The sequence below is a fragment of the Lytechinus variegatus genome, chromosome 15, assembly GCF_018143015.1.
Source record: "Lytechinus variegatus isolate NC3 chromosome 15, Lvar_3.0, whole genome shotgun sequence".
NCBI lineage: Eukaryota > Metazoa > Echinodermata > Echinoidea > Temnopleuroida > Toxopneustidae > Lytechinus > Lytechinus variegatus.
Window position 1 is genome coordinate 23,462,817 of NC_054754.1, and position 25,966 is coordinate 23,488,782.

A 25,966-nucleotide genomic window follows, 5' to 3' on the forward strand; every position below is an offset into this window, starting at 1 on the left:
TTTTGTGTACGGAATGGCGTGAATTGGACGGAGTATGGCACGCCAAAAAAAGTTTGTGGACGCAATTACATTTCGTCTAGACGAAATTTTTTTCGTTGAGACAAAATTAATTTTGTGTGTCACAAAATAAATTTCGTGTACGAAATAAAACAGCGTCATGACGAAAAGATTTTCGTCTGAATAAAAACACATTTTGTGTACGGAATTGCTTGAATTGCACAGAATATACTGGCGGACACTTGGCGCCCCATAGCTTCTCGCCTTCACAAAACCAGGAGTTAAATTCAGTGCAAGGTTGGCAAGCATCTTTCTATGAAAAGCTTCTGAGACTGACACTGACCTTTCCTTATTAGCAGGTTGTTGGGACATTTTGAGCTCCAGTTATTGACATGGGTGGTTTGGATAACTGTAATATTACCCCTTCTAAATGCAGCTTGGTGAGCCTGTGCTTGAAGGAAAGAGGTTTTTTTTCCTCATTCTCTCTCATACCCTTTTTACACAGGATTTTCTTAGACCCGGACTATCGCTAACCCCGTACTATCCTTAACCCCGTATTATTTTTTTTCCTTTTCACACATGCCAAATTGTTATTGCTAACCCCAGATAAGGAATGCTTGCTTTTCACACACGAAACTCGCTAACCCCGGACTAGTGGTTTTTGTCGATCATTCGTAGTACAAGTACTTCACTCGTACCCTTTTTACACACGCTAAAGTTTCCTTAACCCCGTACTATAGGTGGGGCTAAATTGCCATTTAGCCCCACCTATAGTACGGGGTTAAGCTTAGCCCACTTTCGTTTTACACTAGCGATCTTAACCCCGTACTATCGCTCTTAGCACCGCAATTGCTGGGATAACCCTGCTTTTTTGCAGGGCCAAATAATCCCGTACTAAAGGTGGGGTTAGCCCACTTTGCCAAAATGCTGTGTAAAAAGAAAGTGGGCTAAGCTTAACCCCGTACTATAGGTGGGGCTAAATGGCAATTTAGTACGGGGTTAAGGAAATTTTAGCGTGTGTAAAAAGGGTCTCAATGATAAGATCTGTGCAGAAACCAGAGACCATTTGATCATTGAGTAGCACTGAAGAAAGATGTGAAGAAATTGAGTGTTCGTTGTATGATAGACAAGATAACAGCATCTTCAGAGAGAGAGAGAGAGAGAGACTGACGTGGACATTAGGGGAGAGAGACATGCAGACTCAGCAGATTGTGACAAAAATTGAGAGAAATTAATAATAGGCATAGAAAGTCCTCTGCGTATGATTTGTTTTAAATGACAGGGGCCGTCTTAATTACAAATAGTTGCGATTGATCGGATCGTAGCAACTATGGAAAGCCAGCAAAGTCAACAAATAAAATACATGTTTGTTCACAAAATTTCTAGATATAAATGTATGTCCATAAATTCATTGATTTCTTGACAATTTGGTGTGTTCTCCTTTGTTTTCAAAGGACATTTTGCAAATTTCCTGTAGAAATAATTATGACACTGATGGATTTCCATAGAGTTCCAATTGATTGGATCAATCGCAATTCTATGTAAGACGGGCCCCAGATCAGATTTTTAAGTCGGTCATTCATGCTTGCATTCTGTCAACACCAAAAAATAAAACCAGAGGATAAATGAATATCATCCAGTGCTCCCTCTGATAAGTTTGTGATTTTTATTTCTGCAAGGAATGAATGGTTTTTAGCATACATGTACATGTATAGTCGATTAAAGTGCATTCTCTTTGGTAATCAAGTATTTCCAGGTTTTAATTGTCTTTGTATCGTGTTCATTATGCTTCCATACTTGGTCAATCACATTTTCTTTTCTGTAACTAAATGTTAGTAACACTTTTTTTTCATTACTCCAGACAACTTCCCTTCCGATACTATCCAGTCTCGTCCGCTACCCAGTACACCGACCCACGCTCAATCTCCAGATATCGCTGGATGGAACTCAACTGAAGATGTCTGCGGTGGTGATGAGCATGATCCTGATCTGTTTGTGGTCCTCTACGACTTCAATGGCGGAGTCGAGAACCAGCTCACGGTCAGAAAGGGTAAAGAAACTTTGTTTTGTTGCTTAACTGGGGGTAGGGGAGGAGGGTTTATTTCCAATTTGTAAAATGCCAATTTGTCCAATTACCAACTCGTCTACTATCATTTTGTCTACCATCAGTTCGTCCACTATCCACATGGTCTAATTGCCAATGCTTCCACTCACCATTTCATTTAAAAACCAGTTGGTCCAACAGCCATTTATGCCATTTGGTCTAATTAGACTATTAAAGTGTTAATTGTGCAGAGTTGCTAATTTTCCGGATTTTTCCGGAATTCCGGATTTTTTCCTTTGCTGAAAAATATTCCGGAAAAAAAATCGATTGTCAAAGTGAAATCCGTAAAAATTTCCCCTCCAAATCTTGTCACGGAGTTCGCTACGGAGAGCGCAATTTCAATTTTGGATGGCCATTTTGCGCAGACGGAAAATTATTAGCGTTGTGCGCAGCATGAAGTTTAGCACGGTACGCGCGAGCAATACATTGTAGCAGTTGCAAACGCCGCCCTATACCCTGCAGGGATACGGGTGTCAGCGCTATCTATCCCAGTCGGGCGATCGCCCGGTAGAACCGCTCGAAGCACGGCCCGGTGTGGCTGCAATTGCCTGCTGCTGCGTGAGTGATTGGTTGTCTACCGCGGGATTTCAGCTGAAAACCTATTTGCTACCATGAAATATGTGTTCTCTGGTGCGTATTCATCAATTCATATGTGTGAACTATCCATCATTTTGATAGAAATTGTGATTTATCGATTTTCAATAGTATAGGATTGTCTTGTTGATGAGTACAGTGAGTGAAAAAGGGCACCCCAGCTGCTACATACACCCGTCCCGAGTCGCACCCATTGGCCGCAGCATATTAACCCGCAGCAGGTTAACCCGTACCGTAATGAGTACGGGTTACATGATTTTTTTTTTTTGAGCACCTTTCTTGCCTATGATATGAAGTTTATTATGTCATTAATTATTTGTTATGTACTACTGTAGATTAATGATTTCAGCCCTCTAAAGAATAAGAAAATAAGCTTCAGGGGGCTTCACCCTTGACCCCGCCAGGGGCCCTGGGCGGGCCCCTGGACCCCCGGCCTGGGTTTTCAGGATTTTTTTGAGCTATCAGTTAGCATCTCTGATTGTGCAAAATGAATAAAAATGAAATGGATATTAGACCAACTGGTTATGAGATGAAATGGTCATAGACAAAATGGTGACGATTGGACCAAATGGTTGTTAGATGAAATGTTGATGGACGGAATGGCATTGGGTTAAATGAAAGTAGACCATGTGGCGAGTGGACCAGTCGGCATTAGACAAATCGGCAATTTACCGAGGAGGAGGGGGTGAGAGGGAGTTGTGTGAGGCAGAGTCCGAAGTAAAAACATCTGCAATATTTTTCTCTTTTAAATAAAACCTGTTCCAAAGCAATGGAAAGGGCTTTGGGATATAGCCTTTTTACATATCTTCCTGATATATCCAATTGACATTATTTTCTATTAGCAGTTGCAATTTACAAGCATTTGAATCCAGTACTAAATATTTGAATGTAGATGTTGGATATCACTCAGGTGAATTTTGAAGAAAAAAAACCCTGTTCAATTCTTGCATGATATTGATTTTTTTATTCAAAAATAACCTGTGGGATATGCCTACGGATATACATGAATGCATCATACATGTATATCGATATAGATCAATTGTATCCTACTCTTAGCAGGATATTCTATTACTATGCCTGAAGACATACATTTATCACAAGATATTATGTGCAATGGTACATAGACATTGATGCCTGTATGCAGGTTTAGATTTCTGAATCAATTTTTTTTTCCATCAGGACATCTTGCCCCTAAAGCAGAAACGTGTTTGCAAGCAAGTATTGGTTCATTTCAAATGTACATGTGAGCAGTTCAGGCTTGTTTAGACAGAAACAAAGTGGATGTGACAGGTGTCAAAAATACACTGAATGTATTAAGAATTTGCAGACAAACTATACACAGTTGTGCTCAAAAGATGGTGAACCCCACACACTCCTTCATGCTGAGTGTTGAATGTAGAAAACATACTGATGTAAGTACAATTTTTTGGCGATCCAAGAGAAACAGACTTTATTGAATGTACTTTTTCTTTCACCTGAATTCCCAATTGAATATCTCAAACAAGGTAGAACTTTAAGACTTTAAATTTTGGCCATTTTCTGTTGGGGTTTACCAACTTATGAGCACCACCGTATGTACATTGAATTCAAGGCAATGAAATACGGTGGACGAACCAGATGTTGAATGCGAGGCAATACAAAGCTGCGAATGAACCATTCTTTTTAAAAAATATTGCAAAAAGAATTTTCCAAATCTGCATGGACAAACCACATCAAACACGGGTGTCATCAAAATGAACAGTGTCTTGAGTTTATTTTTGCAAGTTACAGGAATTCTTGATGGTCTTCATCCTGTTTTATTTCATGTGTATGATCAAAACTTGGGCATCATTTTTTCTTCCATCGTCACATCAAAGTATCTGAACAAGGCTTTGCAGTAGCTTCATGTAATGTACACTCTCTGTATTAAAAAATCTCATTTTGGCATTTGAACAACAATTGCCTCCTTCCCTTGGGTTATGTTGCATCTTTATTGATCGTTCATTTATGTGTGTAATTTAATTTTGCGAGATGAGCAATTTCGGTTTTAGAAAACCTGTCAATCAGATTGCTTTGTCACTTATTCCTGGTCATCAGTCACTGTTGGCTGCTATTCTACATTTAGCAATCCGGATAACATTTTATGTGGGTTATGTGGTATCAATACTTTGTTTACACTTCTCCATTGAACCTGTAAAAATTGTTTTTAATTTACTTGTATTTATTTTAATTTGTAGTTTTATTTATACAGGGCAACATTGTCAGTTTCAAAACTGCTTTCCACATCACCGCTGTCATGATATACAATTTGTTATCATTAATATAATTGAATCAGTAATATTTACATGATCAATAGCACTTCAATAGTCACATATCTATCAAATATAGAACCCAAAAGAATTGAAAAAAGGACTAACAAAAAAATATATATCTACATTAAAATCTAAGCAATGAATAAATTGGTTTCATCAAAATAAACAAAACCCTATAAAACAACGCCCCCCAAAAAAAATGAAAAAGTAAACAATATGAAATTTGTCCTAATTAAATTTAATACCATATTGCTGCTTTCCTTTCATTGGATCTTGTTGTTAACCGTTTATTTCTTTTTTAGGGCAGGTGCTTGGGGAGGGGGGTGTCCAAAAGGACGAAAAGGAACTAGATACATGTAAACCGTTAATGAGTCAGCTGATGGAGCATTGACTTATTGATGTGATGAACAATCTAGGAAGTTTCGAATTAAGGGACAGTGTATTGGTACCAGCCATAAACACCAGGATCCTGTTCCAATAAAAATTTGTACGATTATTGTATTACCGTGGCAACAGGGCTCGGTAATCAATCACAATCTTGGTGTCCATGGTAGTTTGAAAATGCCAAAGTTTATGAATTGTGGCCCTGCTGCTGGGGGGTATGATTGTAGTGCTTTTCCTATGCATCAGGTAAAAATATTAATTGGGGCTAGGGGCAAGTTAGCCCCCCAAATGCTCAAAAGAGCCCTGGAAGCTAAGGAAAGGAACAATGAAAATCCTCATTTATCTCAATTTTAAAGTCTTGATCCAATGTTGTAGAGTTAGGCAGTAAGCTGTGAAAAGTAGCCCCTGAAAATTGAATTGAATTGATTATATTTCATTCTTCATAAAAACACATACCCTGTATAAAAGTCAATACATACAAATAAAAACAATGATGAACATATCAATATCATGGTTATAGATTAACATAAGAGAACAACAAAGAAAACAGTTTATGTCGAATGAGGGGTCAACAAAACAGAGCAATTTGCCTTGTTGAGCGTTGACCCCAAAATAAATATGACAGTAAGAACTAAGAGGGGGGGGAAAGAAAAAAGTCAAAGATGTGGTAAACATACATGTACATGTATAATATTAAGTTACTGAGTACAAGTTTAATAGAAACAATGGAAAGGAATGTTTAAAGTTTAAAGAAAGTTGATTCTCAAGATGATAAAAACAATGGAAAGGAACGTTTAAAGTTTAAAGAAAGTTGATTCTCAAGATGATAAAAACAATGGAAAGGAACGTTTAAAGTTTAAAGAAAGTTGCTTCTCAAGATGAATAAATACCATTGATTCTTAAAATGAATAATACCGTAGATGAAATGTGCAGGTTGTCAGAGATTTTCTTGATATGCCATTGACTGATATATTATTCAATACCAATAGGTGGTTTCAGACCGCCTCGAAGTTCGCCAGTTCCAGGTATTCTCTGATCGGGAAATTTACCCCGATCAGAAAATACCAGGTATTTTGGTAATGTGAAAGCAAACTACGCGTAATTTCCCCGAAAGAAAATACCCGCTAAATAGTAGGTACTTGGCGAAATTACGAGAACTTTCGTGGGAATTTTTCCAAGGTCGCAGGTATTTAGGCGATGTGAAAGCAAATTACGGGAACTTTTATCCCAGCGTGTCGTTGGGCGCGACGGCGTGGGTGGCTGCTGGGCAAGTGATTTTGAATCTCCCGCCTTGCCTGCTTATCAGACCACGCTGCATATGCTCGTAACTTCGGGAACTTATCCCGAAGGATGTGTTTCGGGGCGGTGTGAATGCAGGAATAATTAACAGGTATTTTTTAGCCTTAAAAAGTTCTCGTAATTTAACGGGGATTCTTGTGATCGAGGCGGTTTGAGACCGCCTAGTGTCCTCTCTGATCGGTAATCAGTATGAAATTGTATATCTTTCCAGGTGACCATGTCCGTATCCTGGGCTACAACAAGGGTGGCGAGTGGTGTGAGGCCAAGAAACTCAAAAACGGCAAGACGGGCTGGGTGCCCGTGACGTACGTCACCCCTTTCAACAGCCTCGAGAAGCACTCCTGGTACCACGGCCCCATCTCTCGCAATGCGGCGGAATACCTCCTCAGTAGCGGCATCGATGGCAGCTTCCTGGTCCGGGACAGTGAAAGCAGTCCCGGTCATAGGTCAATATCCCTCCGTTTCGATGGCCGGGTGTACCACTATAGAATTAGCAGTGGGTCGGATGGAAAGGTTTGTATGAATATTTTTTTAAAGAAAAGTAATGGATCATCATTGCCTGCGTAGACCACTCTAGTAGGCTTAAATGTGTGTAGACAAGAAAGCTACCCATTTCATGCATGAGACTGAACGCAAGAAAGCAACCCCGGAAGAAAAAGACTTACTAGTATTAAAATCAAACATGGTCTTGCTCATTCTTTCTTTGCTTCCCAAATTTGCTTCTTTAATTTCTTGGCCATACATGTATATAGAATAAAAATGATAACACAAGTTATTTTAGACAAGTTTTCATGACAGTTATTCAACCAACAGCATATATTGGGATATCTCTTTCAAGATTTTTATAGATGTTAAGAGATGAAAAAGAAAATGTAGCAATAACCCTTGACCATTATTTATAAATTCTAAAGATCATCATACTCATGAAACAGCAGCACCTACACACATGTGTATCATTCACATGTGATTTTCAGATTAATGAGATGGCACTGATGGAAGTGAGTGAGGTCAAATTTAAGAAAAACAAGATATTAGAAGGATGATTTGCCAATAATTGGTTCATTGACCTCGTGATTGTGACAGATTAGTTGCATGAGTGACTTTAAGTTTGGGTTGGATTGAGCTGCAATGCAGTATTTACATGTACCTGTGGTTTATCTTCTAATGAGGATTTGGGTAATGAATCTATTGTCGAGTCCTAATACTCATATTACTAACAGAGTTTGAAAGAAGGAACTGATTTTATGGATGCCAGTGATCATGTTTTTTACCGAAGTTTTTATTTACTATTACCATAGTTTGATTGCAAGATTTTAGGCATCAAAAGTCTTTTCAAATTTTTTTCAAATGCTGTGTGTAAGAGAAATGATAGCAAGTTTTTGCAATTCCAACAAGGACGTATTTCACAACATAGTATATCTATTGAAAATACCTGTCAAATCACAATGAACAGCTTAGAGGTCTTCGTTAAAAAGTGGTGAACCATGACAGCAGATTGTCCTAAGATTTGGAGCTGAAGAAAAATTGCACAAATACAACGTTTGCCCAAAGTCCAGGACGACACTGCTGTTTCGATTTGACAAAGACTGCTTTGTCATGAAGGGCTTTTGACAACAGATTCTCTATGTTCCAGGAAGTGTCTGTGTAGTGGATGTGAAAACTTTTAAATCAGGGGACTGTTGCAGACAGAGTTGCAATTAATCGCAACTCTGAAAATCATGCACAACTCGATTTTCAACCAATCAACAGCGCGCATTTGGGACTTGCGATTGATTTTTTAGGATTGCGTTTAAACGCAACTCTTTCTGCAACGGGCCCCTGGAGTAAGATAGGGAGCATGTGTCCAGACACTACATAAAGGCAGGATCATTTCTTTTTTTTTTCTTCTCCTTTTGGAGTAGCATTGATTACCAAAAAAGTTATGTATTGCAATTCTTGAGAATGTAATCCTCAATTTGTGAAAAAGGAAACTGCTCATTTTGAGTTTTATTGATGATGATAATATTCTACTTTTATGAAGCTTAATACACCAGAATGATATCTCTAAGCACTTTACGGATGTATTTTTACCCGTGCTTGTACACAATTCATGCACTTTCTCCACTCCCAGTGGAGCATTCCAACAAGACACATACTATATTATGCATTTGTATCATTTTCCCCAGGTATTTGTCACGACGGAGAGCAAGTTCAGTACCATCGCCGAGCTGGTCCACCACCACTGCAAGCAGTCGGACGGTCTGATCACGACGCTGCGATACCCCGCGGCCAAGATGCAGAAGCCCATCATCTACGGGGTGTCGCCACTGCCAGACGAGTGGGAGATCGAGAGGACGGATATCTCGATGAAGAACAAGCTGGGCGGGGGACAGTACGGGGAGGTTTACGAGGCCATCTGGAAGAAACATAACAAGATTGTTGCAGTCAAAACACTCAGGGTTTGTTGTTTTTTTATTCTGTATGAAAAAAACAACAACTCACAAACAAACATTTTCACAATAGATATTACATCACTGGGCGCCTTGTCAGAGGGTGACATGACGTTATCTGGCAACAATTGCTCCGGCTTTATTTCATCTAAGATGTAGGGATAGGGTTGCAATAGGGGTATTATATTATATGTTAGGTTTACGTTAGGGTATAGCGTTAAATCCAGGGTTGAAGTTGATCATTCCATAAGAGTGCGGAATTTACAGAGTGGCCTGAATCGGAATGTATGGAGCAGCCACATTTTGTTCAGAAATCATCTTGAAAAACAGCCCTATACTTTTTCATTCTAAAATATGTTAACGAAAAATCAGTTACATGGTCAATAGGCGGGTGCACGCACCATGTCATTATGAATAAAAAGCAACAAGAGATTTTTGGGTGAGGGAGACAGCTAAAACAAAGAGAATAGACTCTTTCAAGTTGTTTTTGCTCAGTTTGTTCATCGTGTGCTATGTGCATAATATGTTCTGTAGGTATGTTGGCATGCAGATGTCTCAAATCAGCTGAAATGCAAACTATGTTCTCTATAATATGATTTTTCTTGTTTGTACAGGAGGAGAATATGAGGGTGGATGAGTTCCTAAGAGAAGCATCCGTGATGAAAAACATCAAGCATCCAAACTTGGTTCAGTTATTAGGTAAGGCATTGATTGGAGGATCTGTCAAGAAGCTGTTCATAAGTAAAGCTGGCCGCACACTATTCGTTTCAACACAAACTTTTTATTATTTTCATATTTAAAATTTCCAAGAAGTGTAACCTAATGCGAGGAGTAATTAAATCATAATTTTGCATTGCTGCTAGTCTTATGACCAGAGTATAAAGTCCAAGTCAGCTTCAAGTTGCAGCCTGTGATGATATCATGATGATTTGGATTTTTTTTACTCTTTGAATATAGGGAGACTTGAAATAGACTGGAATTTTGATTGTGTAGTGTGCACCACACTTTTGAAGTTATGCATGACTCAATGTTCCTTGCTATTTTATGGCTTGAATAAATTTTTGTGAAACACTGGTCCAAGGCAGAATGTAATGAACAGAAATAATAAAAATGCTCCCCCTCCCCAAAATAGATAGATAGATTCAATTCAATTCATTTATTTCCATATTCAAATTCAAATTGTACAATATATGGATTGATAGATAGATGGAATCAAATAGATAAATGACTTAAAAAATTGAATGAATGTATGAATATTTATGAAACTCAAAAAGTAACAAACCAAAATAAAAAAAATATGATAAAATCAACATCAACAGGAACAAGCAGTAATAAAACTTGTACCAAATTGACTTGACCTTGAATGTAATGTGTACAGGTAAATCAGGTAAGTGTATCATGCCTTTAGTAGTAGTTAGGCCCATTGCCAGAAGCCTGCCAGTCAATGTCAGTATGTCTCTGAGAGGAAATGTCTGTTTGAAACCACACTACACGTGACCGCCTGTTTATTATTTCTTAACCTTGATATCAAGATCGCAAAGGCAATCAAGAAATAATCAACGTCTGGTACATTTAAAGTGCTTTTGTGGAGACATTGCAGTGTAACTAGCACTCTGGAAAAGTGGAATGCACCAGACATTATCATTATTGTCATAATTATTATTTTCCTTATGAAATATCTCTTAAAGTACATATAGAGACAATATTTTTTTCGTGTGAGGCCATTAGGGCAACATAACAATGTTTTAAGGCCTGCTGTGTGTTTATAAAAGTACTTGGAGACATTATCACTGTGTAATGTACTTGTTATTAGGATGATGTGTCTCTCTGAAAGCACTTAGAGACATCACAGTGCATTTAATGTTCTATAAAAGTAGGAATGTTCTTCCTCTTTATTATAATGGTATGTCTTTATAAAAGCACAAACATGTAGACATTATCGAAGTGTATGAAGGTCTGTCTAAAAGTGGAGTGTTATAGTATTCTTCATATTTTTATAGTGTTATATCTCGTGAAGGGTAAGTTTAACCCTGACAAAAAGTATATTGTAAAAATAGCAGGAAAATATTTTCAAATATTGGCGAAGGTTTGAGGAAAACCCAACAAAGGATGAGAAATATTTTTGGCTATTTGACTTGTGACATCATATGCAAACAGCATTCCTACACATCATATGGTAAAAAGTCACTAAAACGTCATTTCTCAGAAATTTGAAAACGGTTTTTATTGTTCCTTAAGTATATCAATGGACAATTGATTTAACACCAGCTCCTTACAAGAAAATAAAAAAAACAAGTCATCTTGAACCATTAGAATTGAAATTTATGCATTTTATATTACATGTATATATTCATATTCCTTTATGACGTCACAAATCAACAACATGAAATTCAATAACTTTATTAATCTTCACTGTATTTTCCTCAAAATTTCACCTATATTTTCTATTATTTTTTTGGGGGGGGGCTATTTTTACAACAAAGTTTTCGCCAGGGTGAAGTTCAAGATACATGTATTTTGCACTCTAAAAAAGTTGATCTATATGAATAGTGTATGTGTATGCACAAGAGAACCCGTCTGCGTCAGAATTCACGCTGTATGGCAATGTGTGGAAATACCATTAAGAATGATAGCATCCCTAGATGTAGTGATTAGTCTTTTGCTCTCTATACCCCTATGAATGTTATAAAATCTTTCGAATCCTACATCGTCAAAGTTGATTATCAAATGAACACAATTCACGAGGATAGCAATAATTTTTCTTATAATACATTTACATACCTTTTGTGTCTGTACATATTGTTTATTACTGTGTTTTGTCTTCTTTTTCCTTGCCTATTATTAATTATTAATCTTTTGTTGATTTTTGTTAAGAGGGCCACAAGAAAGACCAACTAGTTGGTGATATGTGCCATCCTGTATAAATATTAGAATTTACTAGATAAATGAATAAATGAATAAATAAGTAAATGAATAAATAAGTAAATGAGTAAATGAATAAATGAAAAAATGAATAAATAAATAAATAAGTAAATGAATGAATGAATGAATAAATAGATAAATAAATGATTAAATAAGTAAATAGATAAATAAATGAATGAAAAAATAAATAAATGAATAAATAAATGTATCTATATTATTCCTTAAACTAGGTGTATGCACGAGAGAGCCCCCGTTCTACATCGTGACGGAATTCATGCCCTATGGTAACCTCTTGGAGTACTTGAGAGATAACGATGAGACCTCGCTGCCTGCCGTCACGCTGCTTTACATGGCAACGCAGGTTGCGTTTGGCATGAGCTACTTGGAGAAAAATAGTTTCATTCATAGGTTAGTGTGTGTTTGGGTTTTTTTTTTCTTTCACCATGACCGTGACTTTCTTTTGCCAGGATTACGGAAACAGTTGTTTCCTCTTAAAGGTATTGTTTAACTTTGTTAGCAGCCAAATTAACCCTATCTAGGCTGGGGTATTTTGGGAGTTCCTATGGCCGGGGGGGGGGGGCCTCCCCCCTTAAGATCGCGGCCGTTGACCGCGCGATCGCGCCGAAAATTGGCACGCGGGTTGCCTGGGACATAATCTACAAGATTGTATAGTAATTTAATTCATGCGAATCGCTATAAAGTGATTATGCTAATTTATGCGTAATTAGTATGCAAAATCATACTTTTCCCTCTAACTCCCTAAATAAAGCTCCAAATGTACTAATTTTGGTATAGAAACTCTTTGTGGTGTCCTTAGCAAGTGTACATGAAAAAAAATTGTGATATCAGATCATTTTCTTATGTATTATATTTTTTTTTGCAATTTCTTATGTATTTCTTTGTTTTTTTGACCTTTTGTTTTTCATTATTTTTTTCAATGAAATTTGTTGGGGACTCTTCTGTGATCACAAAAAGCATAAAATGAATACATTTAGACTAGAAAAACTAAAAATGATCATACATTTATGAATTTTGGTTGAAAACACAATTTGCATTGACTTTGTACATGAAATCACGACATGCACTTACATAATGTTGTGTAATTTCGTAACCACGTAACCGGGTGACACAAAATTGGTCTCAAAAGTTGCGCAAGACTTGAAAGTAAAAAGTCAGCGAGTGGCGCGGTCAAAAAATTTCGCACGGCGAAAATATCGCGCGATTTGTTGAGGGGGGCCTCCGAGGCCCCCCCCCCTGGCCTAGATAGGGTTAAAGAATTCTCAAACCAAGATGAAATATGTGTACAAGTGCATGTATTAGAACTAATAAACCCTGAAAACAACCATAATTGAGAATGAAAAGCTAAAACTACAAGACAAACCCCAATTTTGTAAATAGGTGTCTTATAGACGCCTAAATAGTACACATAAGTGTATGGGATGAAATTAAGATGGTGTTTCCAGTCACTTTATATTTCAATTTTTGAAGCACTAAATACTTATTTTCGAACGCAATTTTTCTGGGCTTCATTTTTGTAACATATCACAGACAAAGGTGACAAGTGTGACCTTCTAGCTCAGATTTTTTAAAAGTCTAACCAATGTTAACCAATCACTTTAAAGGGGTTGTTCAACTTCAATCAGGATCTAAAAATGTATTTGGTTTTTTTTCTTGCAGCAAATGCTGTAATCATATATTACAAACTAATAAGTCAGACAGGAATCACGTATAAGATAATCAGTCACTCAATTGATGTGATAATGATGACTGAAGTACAGTCATAAGCAAAACATTGTAGTTAAAAGTACAAAACTGTAGGCTGTGTAGTAGATGAAATAATGACTTTTGTACTTTATATTGCGAAGTATACAATGATGCTTTTGGAATAGAATGTTCATGGTTTCCTCTTAAAACATAGTATACACAGATAGCAAGTAGAGCCCCTGAGTTGTCAAAATTTAATTTGAGATTTTCTTGAAAGGCTTTTCCTAAGCTTACTCGTGAAAATTGATTAACAATAACCGACTCAAGGTACTTGATCCGATGCATAAGAAATTCAGCGAGAGCTTCAGAAAATGAGAAAGTAAGGTTTGAAGTGCGGGGTTCATGATCCCTCCAACTTAGGATAGGCAAACTGTGTAATCCCTTTCATACTTCCAAGCAGTATGTACAAAGAAGGTCAAAGAAACTCTTCTTTTTTACTCAATTTGAAAAAAACTTCAACATTTTGACAGTACATAGAAGAGTACCTACTCTTTTAGATAAGCCAATATTTGTTTTACTTCTTGAAGGCTAAATCATTATTTCAGCTCTTAATGGAGAACCTTCCCTGGCAACTTAATGTTTACTTTGGGGTGGCTGCCTCACTCTTTTGAGCTGACACTCTGTTCTTTTGTTGAGCCTCTCCATGGAAAGGCAAAGAGGGGGAGACCCCGAAGATAATTTGTTGATCCCTCTTCGAACAGATTTTGGTCTTTGTGAAAACTGAGAAATATTCCATTCAATGAAGAATGGAAGCCGCTGGAAACAAAATTGTCCATGGAGATCATGAATGCTACCTGAGTTATTGGATGGATTAACTCTCTTTTGACCATGACTGTTATGATGATATGAGAAAGCAAATACAAAGAAACAATTTGAAGTGGATTTTGGGAATACTACCCAACTTTGATCAACTCTCTCTTGGTCGTGATTGTCATAATGATATGACGAAGCAAATTACAAAGAAACAATTTGATGTGTTTTTTTACCCCATAACAGAGATTTAGCAGCAAGGAACTGCCTATTAGGTGAGCACCACCTACTAAAAGTAGCAGACTTTGGGCTTGCCAGGATGGTCCAGGGGGAGATCTACACGGCTCAGGCCGGGGCCAAGTTCCCCATCAAGTGGACCGCTCCAGAGAGTCTGGCCTACTACAAGTTCTCAAGCAAGTCCGACGTTTGGGGTATGTGCCTCCCTCAAGATTTGCTCTTTGATATTCACTGACCATGATAACTTCCAAACGTGTGTTTTTTTTTATATAATATATGGTTGAACCAATTCAATCCAGCTTCAATCAAGTTTTCAATATGCTATTAATGTATTTTGTGTATTTTGATACCTTTATGTGTACATTTAATCATGTATTTTAATAGGCACAAAGAAAGATATATAATGATAAAGGTAAATTATTGACCCTCATACAATATCCAATATTTTAACCCCCCCCCCCATCCCGGCATTTGGTACAGGAATTTGCAAGCTGCATTCCTGTACCCACACCCCACAGGAGATTTTAACACTGAGCCCTCATTACCACATATATGTAGAAATAGTGTCTAATGGATTTTAAAAGCAATAATACCTTTTTGGGATCCTTGTATAGGAATAAACATGGTATGTTTTTTTACTCCTACAGTAGATTTAACATGGCATTGGTGGACACCATCAGTATATGATAATGTTAATTGCTGATGTGGTTTACGGTACACCATGTGGAGTGTTATAGAAGCAGTGGATAGAAGAAGAGAGGAAGTGGATAGGCGAGAAAGTGGAGATTTGAGAATAGAGTATTCTTTCTTGAGAATAGTCCTGAAAAGGACTGTAAACCAGAAGGAATGTTGAGTGAGAACAGCTTGAGTAGTAGAGCTGATGAGGAGATGCTGGCTTGCGTCGGCGAGTAGAGATGATGAGTAGTAGAGAGACTCGACGTTTCGGACAGGTTGACTGTCCGTCTTCAGGAGTGAGTGTTCGCTCGGCGTGCGGCGGTACTTATGGCGTGCGTGCGGACGTGGGGGAAAGCTCTAGGCCGGCGGTCACGGCGGGTTGACGTCGTAGGTGGCGCTCTGTGTGTGGGTCGGCGGTTTTGGCGGGAAACGAGTGGGCGTCGTATGCGGACGTGGTGAGTAGACGGCGGCGTGAGTTACGGCGGCGTGTGTGTGTGTCGGCGGTGTGTACATCAATGGTGGCGATCTGTGCGTGTTGGTCGGCGGACTCGTCGGGTGAGCTTCGGCGGGAGTGAGTGGGTGGCCTGGTGTACGGATGAGGTGTTGGGTCGTCGGCGGAGGTTGTAGCGAGGTGTCGGTGGCGGTGGTGTGTGTGTCGGCGGAGTCCCTGGTTGAGTAGGTGATGCAATCAGACTGCTGTGTTGGGTAGGAGGGCTCGGTGGAGTGACGGTGGACGGCTGGTTGTTTGTGGATTGGTTAGAAGTTTGGTGGTGACGTAGGATTGGGTGCCAGATGCTGTTGATGTGGAGGCCAGGGTCTTGAGGCACAGTGTTGTGTTGATGTATCTCAATGGCTTCCCTGACCCTTCTGGTATTCCAGTGCCGGATGTTGGTGATTAGGTGGCTCCTTTCCCATTCTATGCGGTGATTCTCTTGTTGTGCGTGCTTGACGATGGCGGATCGGTCCCAGTCGCTGCGTCGGTGGTGGGTCTTGTGTTCCTTGAGTCTGGTGTCGAAGTCTCGGCCGGTTTCCCCAATGTAGACTTTACCGCAGTCGCAGGGGATCCTGTAGACGCCTGGTTGTTTGTTGGATGGGTGCTTGTCCTTATGAGAGTGAAGGATGGAGTGTAGTTTTCGAGAGGATTGGTGTCTGACGAGGATGTTGGCAGAGTGAAGGATGCGTTGTAGTCGGTGTGAGGTCTTGCCGATGTAGGGTAGTACTATGGTGGCGACGGGCTTGGTTTCGGATGGGTTTTCGGTGCTGTTGGTGCTGGGTTGATGGTTGGGTGGTTGAGTCTTGATCCTTCTTCTGGGGTAGTGGTTGATGGTGGTGAGTGCATTGGTCACGTGCTTGAGTTCTTGATGTAAGTGTGCCTTGTCGCTGAGTTGGTGGGCTCGTCTGATGAGAGTGTTGGCGACTGATTGGTGGATGGACGGGTGGTGGTGTGAGCGGAAGTTGAGGTAGCGGTCTGTGTGGGTGGGTTTCCGGTACACCTGGTGAGATGGGAATCCAGACGGTGTCTTAGTGATGAGGACGTCTAGAAATGGAATTGAGTTGTCGCGTTGGGTCTCCATGGTGAACTTGATGCTGGGGTGCTGGTTGTTGAGGTGGTTGAGAAACTGGTGAAGGTCGGGTGTGCTGTGCGGCCAGATGACAAAGGTGTCGTCGACGTAGCGGAGCCAGAGTGAAGGAGGTTTGTCCGCAGTCTTGAGTGCTTGGTGCTCAAAGTGTTCCATGAAGATGTTAGCGATGATTGGTGAGAGAGGTGACCCCATGGCTGCTCCTTGTAGTTGTTTGTAGTAGTTGTTGCGCCATTTGAAGGAGTTGGAGTTGAGACAGGTGAGGAGGAGGTCGTGGATCTGGTCTGGTGTGAGATTGGTTCTGGATGCTAGGTCTGAGTCGCACGCCGAGCGGCCGCACGCCGCACGCCGAGCGAACACTCACTCCTGAAGACGGACAGTCAACCTGTCCGAAACGTCGAGTCTCTCTACTACTCATCATCTCTACTCGCCGACGCAAGCCAGCATCTCCTCATCAGCTCTACTACTCAAGCTGTTCTCACTCAACATTCCTTCTGGTTTACAGTCCTTTTCAGGACTATTCTCAAGAAAGAATACTCTATTCTCAAATCTCCACTTTCTCGCCTATCCACTTCCTCTCTTCTTCTATCCACTGCTTCTATAACACTCCACATGGTGTACCGTAAACCACATCAGCAATTGTACATGCCACCATGCAAACCTTCAAACAACATCTGATGATAATGTTAATAATAGTATCTACATTGCTAAGGTGCACATATCCATTCTAAGAAATGCATAAGGTGCCTTACAATTGAAAACAATACACAGCAAAGTAGTAAACAAATATTATACATGCATAAAAAGTTATAATGTAATTCATAGGGAGTGGGAGCTATAAGAAAGGATTTCAAATTTCTTCTGAATGACTGTAGAGAGGATAAGATATGAACTGAGTGGGGAAGGGATTTCCAGAGACGGGGTGTGGCAGCAAAGAATGCTCCATCAACCCCATGTCCTCTTTATTCTGGATTTTTTTCATTTGATGAAATTAGATGAGGGAAGACCAGTGTGTGAAGTAGGAAGTAAACCATTGTAAATGTAGTTTTTTTTCAGTCTGGTTTGGAAGACCACATAGGATTGCTTCCAAGACTGCTTCGATCATCCCGTTACATGTTAAACTAGTTTTCACTTAAACTGGTTTCCTCTAACCTAGTTTACGAATATAGATGCAAACAGGGTCTCTCAATCTGAGGGATGGCGTGTTTTTCTTCAGCAAGAAATTTACCCACATGGCACCGCACTCAACGCGGGTGAGGTGTATGGGTACCCGGTAGGAAGAAATTCCTCGAATGCTTGAGCGCCTAAATGGCGGCTCGGCTACAGCCGGGGTAATGATATGATACCATATGTTAAGTGCAGTAGAGTGTATTGATATAGAAGCTGTCTTATATAAATGGTACACATTATTTATTATTGTTATTCTTATTCCCTCACAGCCTTTGGTATCCTACTCTGGGAGATTGCAACGTACGGATGTTCCCCGTACCCTGGGGTGGATCTCCAGCACGTCTACGGCAAACTTGAGCAGGGCTACAGGATGGAGAGACCAGAAGGCTGCCCGACGGACGTCTACAAGCTCATGCTCAAGTGCTGGGAGTGGAGGCCCACCGAGAGGCCCTCGTTCTCTGTGAGTTTGTGTTGACTGTGGTGTCTAAGAGTAGTCATATTTCAGATAGCTAACAGGCCTGCATCCCATTGCATGCAATGGTACATCTTGTGCTATGTGATATGTACCAGGCTGTGAAGCTGACTTTCCACCTAAGAACATGTTCCAGTTGTGTGTAAAGTCATGCATGATTTGTGAATAGCTTTTTGTAACACCCTCCTGGGCCGTGTGGTATAAAGCCTAATGATTGATCATGAGGCTGATTTCTAGGATTGAATATTGTGTATGATCAATCACAGATATCAGACTTATGATCATTTTCTAAGCTTTATGTTACGGGGTCCAGGGTTGAAGATACATGACCCTGTCTAAATGGAGAACTTACATCAGGGGCCTGTAACATAAAGCTTAGGGATTGATTATGGGACTGATTTCTATGATTGATTGCGTTGATTGTGTATGATCAATCATAAAAAGCAGCATTACAATCAATCACAAAGCTTTATGTTACAGGACCTAAGCATATTTTTAAAAAATCTTCCTCTGATTTGCTTCTTACCGTATTCATCTCGTGGGGTCGTCATGGTTATGACTCAAGTCTTTCGATCGGAGGGACGTGGGTTCGATTCCAGTCATGGCGTGTTTTATTTTCAGCATTAGATTTACCCACATTGTGCTGCACTCAACCCAGGTGAGGTGAATGGGTACCCGGCAGGAAGAAATTCCCCATTCAGCCAGTCAAAGGGAATAATTTCAGGAGCTTTTAGCTGTTAATGCAAAATGGGCCCCCAGACATTTTTTATTTTAAATTTCTTTGCTCTTTCAGGAAATTCATGAAGAGATGAACAACATGTTCCAGAACAGCAGTATCAGCGAAGAGGTGGAGAAGTCCCTGCACAGACGTGGCAAGGATCCGCCTACCCTCCCGGCTAAGAAGAAGAGCATCAGGCGAGGGCAGCAGACTAATGAGAACGAGCCTCCGAGAGGCAAGGAAGCTCACACGATTGTTGATACAGGTGACTCAATATTTCCCCTTGTTTTTTTTTTTTTCACCATGGAGCATTGCAAGAAACTTTGTGATCAATTGCAAGTCTATGTTTGGCCCCAAAAGTCAATCACATGTCTTGAAATGAATTGCAAATTTGCAATTGATTACTGGTGCCCCTGAAGTTTCAAGAAAAATGCCAGCTTTCATGAAGAATCTTCGCAAGAAAGACACGACCAAGATAAAAGATCAGGAGCGGCGGAACAGTTCCTCAGCCGAGGATGAGCTTGAGCTTCTTTCCAGAGACCACCATGAAATGCAAATTTGCAATTGATTACTGGGCCCCTACAAGGAGTTGCGATGATCCAATCAACCATAATTATGGAAAGCCAGCAACATCACCTAAAGTGCCTGTTTGCTGATACGTTTTGTAGATATCCTGTAAATTCATATTTTAATTGATTTCTTAAAGATTCATTGTGCTTCTCTTTGTTTAAAAAGGAAACTGTGCAAATTTATTTGGTAAAAATATGACATCAATGGATTTCCATACAGTTGAGATTGATCGGATTAATCAAACCTCTTTGTAAGATGGGGCCCAGATCTGCTTCCTGCAACAAGAAGTAAATTCTTAGACGCGAGAGCTGAAAATTGATTGACTGTAAAATTTTGATAAAAATTTGCAATTGATTGCAAATGTCGTCTTGCAATGCCCCCAAATAATAGACTTAGAACTCGTGCATTTAATAATCTATTTGCCAAGGGTTATTGTGGGTTTGAACTCAAGGGTTATCGTGGGTTTGAGCCCAAGGATTATTGTGGGTTTTAGCTCAAGGGTTATGGTGGGTTTTCAGCTCAAGGGTCAGACATAACATGAAATTAAATATCCTGTTGGTCAAAATACATGATGTTCCATTGACTTTTTTTCAAATTTATCTCTTGATAGTAAAATCCTCATCGCCACCGGCATCGCCTGAGGTTTCAAGAAAGAAGCCAGCTTTCATGAAGAATCTTCGCAAGAAAGACACGCCCAAGAGAAAAGATCAGGAGCGGCGGAACAGTTCCTCAGCCGAAGATGAGCTGAAGCTTCTTTCCAGAGACCACCACATGGACCACAAGAATTCTCCAATCCATCGGAAAGAGAACGGAGTTCCCAAAATGCTTGGTGATATCGTTGGACATGAATTAAATTGTGTACTGCCTGGGACATCACCTCCCGGTAATAGTGGCTCAGATGGCGTGCATGACGGCTTTAACTCGGGCTTTGGCCCTCGGACAGCTCTAAGGCCGCCTGGTAGTGGATTCGGGGGAGGGGATGGGAAGAAGACAAAGCCATCGAGAATAGCGAAAGAACCTAAAATAGAGAAAAAACCTAGTCTAGAGAATATCGCAGATGCTAATGAATCGTACCCAATCCCCAGATCGCCCTCGAGTCCAACGTTAGATCGTAAAAACAAGAACCCTGTTATAAGAGAAGGAAATGGAGAGGTGCATGGACATATGGTAGGAAAACCTGCCTTTAAACCTCTTCCTGCAAAACCTAGTAAACCTAGCAACTGGCCAGAAAACGGTGGTCATGACAGTTCAAAAGAGCCACTTGGGAAAACCAAGTCGCTACCATTTTACCAAGAGCAAGTTGACCAATTGGAATCGCCGGACACGGACAATTTCAAAGACCTGCCAACGTCTCCAACGGGTCGTAGTCGAGACAAACGAAAAGACATTGTGAGACCGTCTGTCCCTCCTCCTGCCCCGCCTCCTGCTAGATTAGCTAGTCCTGTTGAATCCCCAACCACCCCTAGCCCCAGGGGTTCCCCCTCAAGGTCGTTCTTGAACAGTAAGCCTCAGATTAAAGGGGCCAAACCCCAAATCAAAGGACCAAAGCCAATCATTACCAGCCCCAAACCTGAAATTACCATCCCAAGGTCATCGCCCAACGTGAGTCCCGGTGTCAAGTTACGCCCCGAGAAGCGCGCATCGGCAAGAAAGCGTGGCAATTCACCGATCAAGAATGATTCTTCCGGACAGGGTGGAAAGGCTGAAGTCCTACAGATGGCCGAAATGCTGTACGCTCAGACAAACATGCTCATCCAGAACGGCGAATACAGCAAATATAGCGGCGAACTTTGCTCAGAGTTGGACAACTTCTTCAAGCAGTGCACCAAGCACGTAGATTCTGTCATGGTCAAGGCACGCTTCTCGTTCCGGGAAATTTTGAACTCTCTGGAGTCAAACACAAAGTCGCTGAGAGTCCGTTGGTCTTCCGCTTCCAGCAGTGAACTGGAAAGAATAGTTAAGGACTTGCATACAAACGTGTCTGACATTCGTGGCATCGTTCAGCGGTAGCTTGAGAGTGCATCTCTTTGATTGGACACAGCCAGTTGCAACTCAGTCGATCATCTACCGATATTATGTATGGGTGATGAATAGAAACACGGCCAGAAATGGAATATCGTGTGAAATGTTATTTGTAGATAATTGAAATGTTACACTTCTGATGCAATCATACTGCCCCTGTACTGAAAAAAATCTTACATTTTTTTCTTTCTTGACAAGGTGATTTAAGATATTGATCAGGAATTCTGCTGCAGATATTTGATCTTACTAAGAAATAACTACTTGAAAGCAACATATGAGCCAGAGGAATGTTAAAAGATACTATCGGCAGAATTGTGTGACATGACAACTCAAAGGTATTTGAAGTAGGTGCAAAATGTGATGCAGAGTTCATCGATTGATGTTATTATCAGCATGAGGACAGTTTGTAATATTGCTCATACTTAAATTGATCCTATGCCATCAATCCTTCATTTGAGGTATCAGAATATATCCTAAACAATGTCAGATGAAAATGTGAATGCTTTTACATGTAGCTGCGTTATGAAAAGCCAATTGTCCTTCATATTCACAGTCTCGTAGAAGATCCATATTGGTAGGCATAATTATTATCATACAGATGTGGTTGTTGAGAGTTGTTCTGACTTTCTGCTACATGTACGTTGACCTATTAGTTGGTGCAAAATTGGCCAATCTTCATTGTTGGTGTTGGTGTTTGGAGGGCTTTAAAGGCTTCTGGACTGAACCTTAAAACATTGAATGAATAAGTTGTCAACCATTCGGATACAGTAATCTGTTATTCCTATAGGCCCCTATTCTGAAGTCCTGGTCTGATTTAGGCTATGGTCTAACTGATATCCTGAGAAGCCGAAAAATGTCAAAATTGATTAACGTTGTGTGTTCCTTATAAACTAGGCTCTTTCATCAAGCTGTAATGATGAAAAAGACTATTGTCATGATTCTCTGAAACTTAATTGAAAAATGATTGGAGTGTCAAGTTAGCTGATAAATTGAACCAATATTTTGTATTTGTTACAAATGGCTATCCATAATTAAACCACAAATTTAGACCAGAGTTTTGATAAAACGTACTTAACAATACGGACCTTAGACTTCTACAGACACCACTTGGATCTTGTAGACAACCAGTTAACAAAATTCATACTAATCATGTGTGCTTATTGCTAAAAAAAACATGATATAATGGCAATCCCAGCACTAGCCTCATTTTGAGTTCGGTGTCACAGCTGGTGCTTGTTTGGCATCAACTTAAACACCAACTTCAACACCAATCGTGAAATCACCCATTATGTTAATTGTTGAATTGAAAATGTTGGTGTTAACTCAAACAAATTTGGGTGTTTCTAATTCTTGGCCCAACACCAAATTTAGATTTGTACAAATACTGATCCAATTATTGCCAAATCAGCATCAAGTTTATACATCTATCTGAGAGGTAGACTCATTTCAAGTTTTGTGTTAGAACTTGTACTTGCGTGACAATAAACACCAAACTATAAAAGAGCTGCTATTGAAACTACATGTAGTATTGATTTTCAGTATTTAGTAATGAAAAATTAGAAGGATGCTGATGGTTTCGTAAGAAATACGAATTTCTATAGTTCCATTTTCATGTTTTGTCCCATGGTATTTCCTTAAAAATACTGATTTTCAGATGTTCTTGTTCAGGTTAGCAGCTTTGCTATAAATTACCCATTTTGTCTGCAGTTGGGAAAATATGCAGAAGATATTAATGTGGGCTGAATGTGAATCTAATGTATCTGATCTGACATTGATTTTTACTTGCCAAATTAAAAAAAAATCATATATTCTAAATTTTAAGCACTCTATAAAAAGTCTTTTCTATGCAATCATCTTTTAAAGCTTTCACTTGATTTTCAGAATAGATTGAGTGTTTATATTTGGTAAGAAGCTTTAGAGGATACAAAAAACACATCATTGCCTTGTAAATTAATTTTTCATTAACACGATTAAAGCTAGAAAATGAGATCAGGGCCCAAATACACTCTAAAAAGTGAAAGGTTGGATAGGGGTAAAGAAAGCACCCTTTAAAAGGGCAGAGGAGTGAAAGTTTTTTTTTAAGGGTGGAAAACGCTGTACTCTGCACTTTTCCACCCTCTCGTGTTTTAAAAGGATGGTCCGGGCTAAAAATATTTATATCTTCATACATAGAGTAGAATTCTCTGAGCAAAGTGCTGAAAATTTCATCAAAATCGGATAACAAATAAAGTTTACCAATATTTTGTGAAAACAGTCATCATGAATATTCATTAGGTGGGCTGATGATGTCACATCTCCACTTTCTGTTTTCTTATGTTATTACATAAAATCATAATTTTTTCATTATTTCATACTCGTGTGAATAATATGTCTCCCTTATAATGAAATAAGTTGCAGCAATAATATCTAATGCACTAAATCAGTTGTCAATCCAATTTTTCTAGTTCTTGGAGGAGGAAAAAAAATTGAATAAACCTAATTTCATATAATAAAATACAAAAGCACAAGTGGAGATGTGACATCAGCCCACCTAATGAATATTCATGACGACTGTTTTCACAAAATATTGCTTTACTTTAAAATTAAATAACTTTGTTATTTGTTATCCGATTTTGATGAAATTTTCGGCATTTCCAGGTTAGACCATCCCTTAAAGAGTGTATGGAAAGACAGCAATCCCAATATATCTAAAATGCATACGACTGTCAAACATGGTTTTTAAATATGATCCCCGTCCTACGTAGAGTCGTGATTGACCCAATCAACCACAACTGTGAAAAGCCAGCAACATCAACATGTTAATACAAGTTTGTTCAAAATATATTCAGAATATGATGTACATACATGCATTCATTGTTTCCTTGGAAATTCAGTGTTATCTTAAGCATCCATATGGGCGCTTATGACTGTAGTTATCATCGCAGCAAATGAATGACCGATTAGTTGTAGCTTGAAAATATCGTATGATTCTTAACTGACCTGAAGGTTTGCAATTATGATATCAGCATTAGCTGCAAGATGAAAAAAAAATGAATGAATAATGAATGAAGTCAAATAAGCCCTTATCTTCAGCAAGTTTTTGCAGGTAGACATATTCCTGTAATTATTCCCTGCATGGTGTATAAAAATTAACCTTCTTCATAGTGATAAAAAATATTTTATAGGAAAAGATATTTCTTGTATTTCTCTCCTGCGCAACATTCCAATTCAAATACGCCTCTTTAAAATTCTTTTTTTTTGATAAATAGCATAATATATTGATGAAGATATGATAATAATAGGCATTTATGTAGTGCCATCTATCTAGAGATAATCTTTTCCGTGGCTTTTGCTTGTCCACACTGCAACAGACTTGTCTGGGCGAAGATTAGGCTATTCGTCTTATCTTCAAACCCACAAGAATTTGTGAAGTTGTGGTCATCTTCACAAGCAAAGGATGAATGTCAAGACACACTATTATTTTTAGATTGGCTTTAGCTTGAACTGCCTTCTAGTGCTAAGTTTACTAAAGTGCTCTCTTTCCTTTCAATAATGTCGGGAGTGCGAATGACATTATTTCAAAAATTCAACTTGGAAGTACAAGTGTCTTGCTCTTTAATAGCAGACAGATTGTCTGCCAATGACCACGAAGGTGCTAAGCCCTTTTTTGTCTTGTTGCACATGGAATTGTAGGAGTTTTTTAGAGAGAACACAAATTTCAGAAATACTGAATTTTCGAAAGTCGACTCATTGAAAACTTTGTCCTTTATAGTATTGTAGTGCGCAGTTGAGTATATACATGTACATACAGAAATTAAGCTACATTTATATAAATGTACAATTATTATTATCCTGTTTGAAAGAGCAAAGTATACCTTTTTCATTAATTGAGGGGTGTGGTGGGACTCCAGGTAAAGTATTTCTTGAAATAAAAATTATTGAAAGGTAATTGGCTATAAGGATCACTCTTTTTTATAGGCATGCTTGATATCATCTTGGAATGAAGGAA

General features: G+C 39.2%; 1 protein-coding gene across 1 annotated transcript; it reads left to right on the plus strand.

Moving 5' to 3' along the window:
* Positions 1-1,842: 1,842 nt before the first annotated feature.
* Positions 1,843-24,088, plus strand: LOC121428410 (tyrosine-protein kinase ABL1-like; the record flags this gene model as incomplete). Its single annotated transcript, XM_041625009.1, has 9 exons — positions 1,843-2,047; positions 6,881-7,182; positions 8,835-9,107; positions 9,713-9,797; positions 12,251-12,428; positions 14,781-14,965; positions 18,466-18,656; positions 19,462-19,651; positions 20,567-24,088. Coding segments are annotated over 9 exons (3,009 nt in total), but the record flags the coding sequence as incomplete, so codon positions are not given.
* Between the last annotated feature and the right edge of the window lie 1,878 nt (positions 24,089-25,966).